The 8,142-nt window shown below is 39.4% G+C and overlaps 1 protein-coding gene across 24 annotated transcripts; it reads right to left on the bottom strand.

The window, feature by feature from the left end:
* Positions 1–659: 659 nt before the first annotated feature.
* LOC148850049 (ACT domain-containing protein ACR1-like) lies at positions 660–7,216 on the bottom strand. 24 transcript variants are annotated; one of them, XR_016099594.1, is made up of 9 exons: positions 6,779–7,086; positions 5,106–5,423; positions 4,915–4,960; positions 4,189–4,303; positions 3,775–3,842; positions 2,820–3,518; positions 1,622–1,735; positions 1,119–1,535; positions 660–968 (listed from the first exon to the last, which is right to left on the bottom strand). XR_016099594.1 is itself a non-coding variant. In XM_088946553.1 (9 exons), the coding sequence occupies exons 3-9, from the start codon at positions 5,416–5,418 to the stop codon at positions 1,176–1,178; spliced, it is 1,476 nt and encodes a 491-aa protein (XP_088802679.1). In that variant the 5' UTR covers positions 5,419–5,423; positions 6,779–6,968; positions 7,141–7,185; the 3' UTR covers positions 970–1,175. The 24 variants fall into 24 exon arrangements, 20 of the variants coding, with proteins under 20 accessions (XP_088802679.1, XP_088802682.1, XP_088802683.1 ...); XR_016099595.1 differs by having other exon boundaries at positions 1,631–1,735; XR_016099592.1 differs by having other exon boundaries at positions 5,345–5,423; positions 6,779–7,044.
* Between the last annotated feature and the right edge of the window lie 926 nt (positions 7,217–8,142).

The raw sequence follows: 8,142 nt of genomic DNA, 5'->3' as shown, positions 1-8,142 counted from the left end.
TAGTATACAAGCAAATATTACATAGAATACACATGAAGATATGCTAAAGCCACCCCTCATTGCTACTACCAAACTGAATCATTTATTGATTATTTACAAATCACTTGACTCGACCAGTTTAGTTTAAATAATCTTGATCTCTTTAGTGAAGCAAATCAAGTAGCCAATTGGCAAAGCTCGGGCATGGAATGGAGGAATGACTGTAAAAATAGATGGTATTCCTTTTTTTATTTATAATAGGATTGTGGACTCGTGTACATTGTTGTAATGGATACAATACAATCAACGTGCAACACAACATCTGTCCCATCTATGCAATAACCAATTAGAGCCCTTGTTGGTTACTTGCGGGAAGGCTAGAAATCTAGCACCAAATTGACATAGTTTTGTCTACCAATCATATTAGAGAATCGATTCCAAGAAATTGGTTGCTGTCAAACTCGATTCTGTTTATAAGAAACAGGAATTAGGTGATTGTGTTAAACACTTCTGACGATTCTCTACAGGAAAATTCTCAGAATTCATTCTTTTTTGAAAAGATTCTGAGAATGAGAATCTCTTGATGTCAAACGGGGCCTTTTTATCATGGTTTTCAAAATCGGATCGGACCAAACGGTCAGACTAGAAAAACCGGAAATCAATTAGGTGACCAGCTTCGATTTTTCCCAAAACCGAAAATTTGCTCAAAATCATTAATTTTGATCAGCAAACTGCTGACTTGGACAGTTAACTGTTTGAACAGTTTTGACTATTTTTTGTTTTTTTTATTTTTAAAAGAAAAAAAAAAATTGTCACAATGGGACAACCGTTCGACCCAATAACCGGACCCCTGACTGGTTCGGTCTCAGGGTCGTTTTTAAAAACCATATTATTTATTCACCTGGGAGATCTCAAAATCCAAAAAAGAAGAACGCTCCCAAGTGTGCAAGGGATAGACTTCACAAAATAAGAACGGAAGAACCTTCACCCTGCAAAACAAGAATTCATGCACCGTCATAAAACAACGATGGTTGTTTATTTTATACACAGATAGCAATTGCAGTAATACTAAGTAAGAATAGCACACTACATGAGTTTAAACTTTTTAAGGAAATACTAGAGCAAGGACTAATATTTACAGAGTGATTCAGCATCATTTAGATTTTTCACATTAGTAAGCAATGCGCATTCCTCACTCATGATCTTATAGATCCAAAGTTGCTTGAGAGACGCTCCAGCTGAGCCCACAGCAAGCTACCCAATGAGAATCTTGGCCTGTATTCCACAGAGCCGTTGCTGCATGAGGTGGGAGCAGGCCAACCTGAGGACTTGTTTACCTCCAGGACCGTTCCCCCGATCTCTTTCCTCACCAACTCCACTGTCTTGGGATCGACATCATTCCCCGATAAATCAATTACGTAGAATGATCCAGTTGCCGTCTCGCCGCGAGTACCAATCTCTGCCCTCGACACTGAAAGCCCATACTCCCTGAACACTCGTGTTATGTGGGAGAGTAATCCCACTCTATTTCGAGTGCATACGTCCAGTCTTAATCCCTGCAGGATGGTGGATGCCAAAAAAGAGGTAAAGCATAAGTTACTTGTAACATACATAATGTGTACAAGGGAAGGGGCAAACTTACTGGACATACATGAGAGACTCGTCGCTCAATGGCAGCAATCAAACACTGGGTGACTCGGCATCTCTCAGTCTCCGTATCCAATGTGCATCCGTCCATGTGGCGTATGTAATACTCCTGCATATGCAAGATGAATCATTAATCTAACCATTACCATTGTGAGCATGTACTGATGTACACGGTACACCGTCGAGTTGTCATATAAGGCGGTTCCTAGTTTTCCAATTTGCTACTGTATATAATCATGAATGTGTTTGAATAATTTAACTTAAGAAACTACCTTATTCTGTGCCTGGGTTGAACCAGGTAGGGTTTTACAACATCACAGAAAGGGCATCCAAGGCAGAGGACACACCAAAATACTATAACTACATTTATGAGTGCAGGTGGGTTTTTCCCCCATCCAATGTTTCGTTAAATGAAATTGAATGCCTCTAACTTAGGGTGAACACAGATTTCCATGTCAAATTACATATCTAAACATTTTGTTATACTCATTTAATCCGATCTAGGCTTTTAAGCTATCCTACTTGTCTACAAGTTGGATAAAAAAATATTATTGTAGGAAACCATGTGTGCTTGTTGGCTCCATGCGACACGCAGGAAACAATACAGTGAACCATGGCATTTCTTTTATTATTTCTTTTTTGGTAACGATATGGAAAAAATCTCGGACACAAGGACCTATGCATATGATAAAATAAGCCAATTTTTAGATGGGCAACTTATATTTTTTAAATTAAAAATTGAAAGAACTTTACTATTACTTGAAAAACTAATAAATAGATATTCGTGTTGGGTCCGTACCCTCAGCCTGGTATTTTACGGGTTTGGAGCTACACCACCATCACGGGCTCACGGCCATCAGAAGTATATAAATAGAAACTCTTATTGCCCAACAACGGGTACCTCCTCTGCTCGTAGCTACCTACCCCATCCGCCCGTCCCATGTTGCCTAGCTGAATAGTGAATACCTCAATTCTTATACCCCACTTAAAGAAAGGTGTCCCATTTTCGTTCTAGTGGAAAACATGTGATGAATTGAAGACGTTCACCTTGATAAGACTGGAACTCTGGGTTGGCCACGGCTAGATTGAGGTCAGAGAGGCCGTACATCCAGCAAGGAGAGGAGATAGGGATTGACCAGAATTCCAGCAACATGATGATGACAATTAAAAAAATTGAGGGAAAATAAGGATACCTGTACAGCGACGGAATGGTTGGAGCTAACAGCGGCATGGAAGACGACGTATTGCATATCGGTTAACGTACACACCGTGTCGAACAGCAGCTTCGGCCGGTCCCTGCTCCTCACGCTCACCACCGAGTACCCTTTCTCGTTACAGCTCTCTATCGACACTTCTGTCCTCCCTGTCCAACTTCCCTCCCCATCCAACTCTAACGCCATTTTACGGTCGACGTCGCCGTCACCACTTTCGGTAGTATAATCACCAGTGCCACATTCTTCGTAGTCCCTGTCAGCAAACATCAACTGGTGCAACCGCCTCTCAGTGTGGGTTCGGCTGGCCGACGGCACAGACAACCTGACCCTCTTCCGCTCCCCGCTTCCGTTTCCGTGGTGGGCGCTGACGACGTTTTCCAGCTGCTCCTCCACTTTGGTCAGACGATCCGGATCCGTGATAGGTCCGCCTCCCCTAGATGCGTCCTCCACGTAGATGATGCAAGCAGAGCGGGTGTTGTGCGTCCAAGCAGCAGCAGACACCACGTGACACCCAAGCTCTGTCAGCACTGCTGATATCTCTGATAAGAGGCCCAGTCTATCGGTCCCAGTGATCTCCAAAGCGGTGTATTGCGTAGACACGTGTCTTGGACCCACCACCTTGCCCAAGCATGTCTGCACCTCTTTTGCGTTTCCTCCTCTCCTTCCTGAACCTAGTGACTGCACGACCATGACGATGGCGTGAATCCAACAGTAGTAAGTAATTGAAAGGAAACTAAAACGACTATCAAATGAAAGTGGAAGACATTCTAATGTATGTTAGATTCATCATCTATTCAAATATTCAATTGTTGGGTAAGAGTAGTATGGGCTTCTGGGTTCTGAAAGGAGATAAATTTATTTTTTTAATTAAGGAAGAAAGAACAAGGACGTGGAAAGGAAGAGGATAGAGAAAAAGGATGAAAGAAAAGCAGACCTGTTGTATGTAATGGATGAGGCTTTCGTCGGTTATTTTGTTCCCAAGCTGGTCTGTCACATGGAACACTGCACACAACACAGCAACCGCACAAAAGAAATAGAATAATGAGCACTTTCTATAAAATCAGAATGAGCAATAAAGAAAAGCATCTATTATTGCATTCGAATGACTTATATATAGTAACAGAGTACAGAGATGTCAGCTATAACCAATTCAACTAAATAATCACATGTATAAATCATTCTTGGACATGTAAGAACCACCAACAAACTGCCTATCACCACTTGAGGATCTTAATGCTATCCGATTAATTAATCATTATTTTATTGTTAATTAACAAATGATTGATGAATTAAGTGAAAAAGGTTCTTAAAAGTGAAAGAGGAGGAGGATGATGAAGAAGAAACTTGCCGTCCATGAACCACCCGCCGTCGGACGAGATGTAAGATTTGGAGATGACGAGGTCGAGGTCCGTCAGAACTTGGACCATCTCCAATAAAATCCCGTGCTTGTTCGGGCTATCAACCTGCCCATTTAAGCCCATTAATTAAGTTCATCCAGTGCTTTATTCTTTCATCAATTAAAACACAATCTCTCTCCTCCACCCAGTTAGCAACAAATTCCATTGTACAGAGAAAGAAGAAAAGAAAAGACAGAGTAACAAGTGGAGCCCAGTCACCACTGTTATCTTTGTGTCGGAGTCTTCTTCTACACACTAACAAAAAGAAGATTTTGCTGATCCAACTAGAACAATAAAAAGAGCAGGATTTGGTTCACTTTTCCGTAGTTTTTGGCATACTTGCCTTAAGTTGGGATAAATAAGCTTGAGGAGTTGTTGATCCAGGCATGTAAAAAGATACTCTAATAGTCTAATTATTATTATTATTATTATTATTATTATTATTATTATTACTATTCATGAGAATGATTGCGCATATACTCGTTATTCTTTTCTGTTTTTTTTTTCAATTTGAATTTTTGAAGTAGATAATAATAATACTACTACTAGTGGAAATTACTGTCTGTCTTCCTATCCCATTTCGACGAAGACTGTATGAGAAGAAGTACGTCCTCTTTATCAAATGACATAGGCATCGAGGAGGGGAGGGGGGAAAACGAACTTGGAAGATCATTTACCTTTACAAGAGTGCAGCCTCCACATGCGTCGTTGTCGATGCAAACCCTACAGAGACGTGCCAGATAAAAACAAATAATTGAATAAATATAAGAAGAAATCAAATCAAAGAAGAACAAGTAAAGGTTGCGTTTGGTAAAGTTTCAAAAGGAAGGTTTCTGGTATTCTGATAACAGGAGAAGAAAAGCAACACCTCATCGCCCCGGGAATACCAGCAGAGCGCTACCAAACGTCGCCTAAACCAAATTCCTATGGAAAAGAACCATGTATCGTATATTTTCCATCATCGGTATAATTTCCGGTTATCGTGCCACCACCAGCACAGCGACTAGTGTCGTGTCTAGACTCTAAGTACAGGTGCAGAGAGATACAGAAGAAACAAGAAGCAACCGGCTGGGCTGATGAACTGTTTAATAATTCATAGTTTCGTACCTAGGCGGATGGACTCTTTCAATGAGTGATTCGAACTCAGGATCCAAATATGGCTTATATACAATGATCTCCATGCTGCCTGCAATTCCAGAATCAACACACTCGATATTAGTCCACCACTCTCTCTCTCTCTCTCGTTTTGATAAATACCACTCTCTCTCTTTCTATACACTAAAACAGTAATAGTAATCAATTATATATTTATTTATTTTAGGAAGAGGCAAAGGGAATCTTAAATGAATTAGATAGACAATCATCTATCCAGAAAAAAAAAAAGGATTAGATAATCGAACGGCGACTGCGGCGTCTTGCTTTTTAAGCAACTCCTTTTAACAGGAGTTTGATGCTTGCTTGAAGAGTTCGGATCACAAACGCTGGCCACATCCTATGCACAAGACACTTCAAGCAGAACATCTCCCCTTGAATCCCATTGTATTTCAAAAATCCTCAACCAGTTTTATTTGTTTTGTGTTTCTCACTCGCTCTCCCCGTTAATAATCTAATAATGATTCAAGATCCACCGTTTTATTAATAGTTATTTCTTTTCATCACAGATGGATCATAAAATCTTAAACCTTGTAACAATGAGGAGAAGAAGATGAAGATGATGATGTAGTAGTGAGAACAATAAATGAAGAAAGAAGCAAGAAAGAAATAATCTATGACATATAAGAGGCAAGAAAAGGAGAAGAGATTCTCGGAGAACCTTCCCTGTAGTTTGATCATCTGATGTTTTCGTCTGTTAAGGCCCACAGCAATGCTTTTTATTGAAAAAATCGAATCGAATCAAATCAAATTGTCATCAATCTAAGGCACATACATGTATGAAGGATCTCTTGCGATAGTTTCTCGGAGGAGAAGTGAATGAGAACCACACAAACACAACTAAAGAGGAAAAAAGCTTGAACCTTAAAGAAGAAGGAATACAGAAGCCACAGAAATAAGCACAATATCCTTTTTTTTTAATTTTTGAGAAAAGTTAAGCTAAAAGCAAAAGCATCGCTATCAGTATCAGGCCTTCTGTCATATGCCTTTTAAGAAAAAGAAGTCGAATTGACGGACGAAGCTCCCTAGCTCATAGAAAACTCGAGCACTGTGTGGGAAAAGGAAACAACTTTTCAAGCAGAAGAAGTTTCAAAACACCGGAGAGTCTTCACTAATTCAAACAGAGAGAATAATAATTACTAGAGAAGAGGAACGAAGATCGAAATGTTTTCTTTTCAGATATGACTAAATTTTCAATTAAAAAATCACAAACACGGATTCTTTTTCAGCTTACGTTCTCATCTATTAAACACGACCTTAAATCCATAGCATTGATAGGTTAGATCTTATAAGAACAATGCAAAAAACCTGAACAATTTTATCGTTTTTGGACATCAAAGTAAAATCTGGAAAGTACAAATAGTTAAGCCAAGTAGTAAAGGAGCTCACCTTGTCGGAGACTCTGTTTTGCAAAATAAAGTTTCACATTTCTCAGGAGGCAAAACCTTTTTTTCTCTCCTTTCTGACAGTTTTTCAGGCTTTCAGCGATTTTTCCTCCCAAGCGTTTTCGAAACTCGGAAGCAGGAGAGAGCGAGAGAGTTTCAGAAGAGCAGAACAGCGTAAGGACGTGAAGTAAATTCTGGGAGGGAAGCAGGAAAAGGACCGAGCGAAAAGGATAGCGGGTCAAAGAACAGAATTTCCTAACCCCCGGCCGGAGACCCGCCTCCGCCTGGACCTTGGTTTTTATTTATTTTCCTAATTTAATAAAAGAAAAAATTCTTTCATAAAAAACGAAAAAGAAAAATACGTACGTACAGTCGCAAAACCACGAGTCCTCCGCAAACAGATCTCTCTTATTCTCTCACTCTCTCCTCAAAGTACTCAATATATGTGAAGAATCGTGACTCGTGAGCCCACGGTTAAGGACTTGGGTCAGATGAATGAGGGAAATCAGCAGCAAAATTCTTTTTATTTGCTAAATTTTTTCGCATCTGCCACATCGGTTGCTTAGAGTCCACGTGGTCAAGTATGCTTAATTCTCGGTTCGAGTATTGATTATTAAAGGCCAGCTTCAAAACAATTAAAGTCCTCCGCTCCGACTCCAGATCAGAAGGTTGCGTGTTCGATTCACGTCGGGTTCAAACCCCCATCATGTTTTTATACTAAATTACGTTTAAGTTTGGACTTTTTTTTTAAGTTTATATAATCACACAAGAATAAAAAAAGGTAAGGGTAAAATACAAAAACCCCCTAACATGTTCAAATCTCCCTTATAATTTTACTTTAACAAAAACCTTAAACCTATGCATCAAATTCTTTTAAATACTCATTTTACCCTTTTGTAAATTAATATACATATATTTTATTAAAATACCCCTTATACGAAAATCGACAAAAAAAATCTCACTATAACCACGATTGGGATTCATGGGCCCTTTATTGCATACTAGTTAGTCGAGTTCAAGTTTTTCCCTCACAAAGATAGAACATAGATTGTTCCGGTAGTCACAATGTTGGTCGGTAATTGTTGCTATATTATGGTTTTCACTTTCAGACAAAAAAGGCAAAGGGGTGGTGGTGTGTTCTCCCATGAGAGGAATTTCAACTAATTCCCATGTAGAGAGTAAACAGTATGAACTGTAATTTTGGATCAAGCTGCCCAAATGAAAAGTTGAAAACAGAAATCCATCCACAAATACTTATATTCTGCTCAAAACTCAAAAAGGAGGATTTTTTATCGATTTCATCCCTCATCCATAGCAAGTATTTCAAATCCATTGAAACCCTTGTTTTTCACCCTTTTGAATTTCCAT

The sequence above is a fragment of the Nelumbo lutea genome, chromosome 5, assembly GCF_056320005.1.
Source record: "Nelumbo lutea isolate HS-2025 chromosome 5, American lotus-T2T, whole genome shotgun sequence".
Classification (NCBI taxonomy): domain Eukaryota; kingdom Viridiplantae; phylum Streptophyta; class Magnoliopsida; order Proteales; family Nelumbonaceae; genus Nelumbo; species Nelumbo lutea.
Note: the sequence above shows the minus strand (reverse complement) of the source record. Positions and strands in the feature narration are given on the sequence as shown.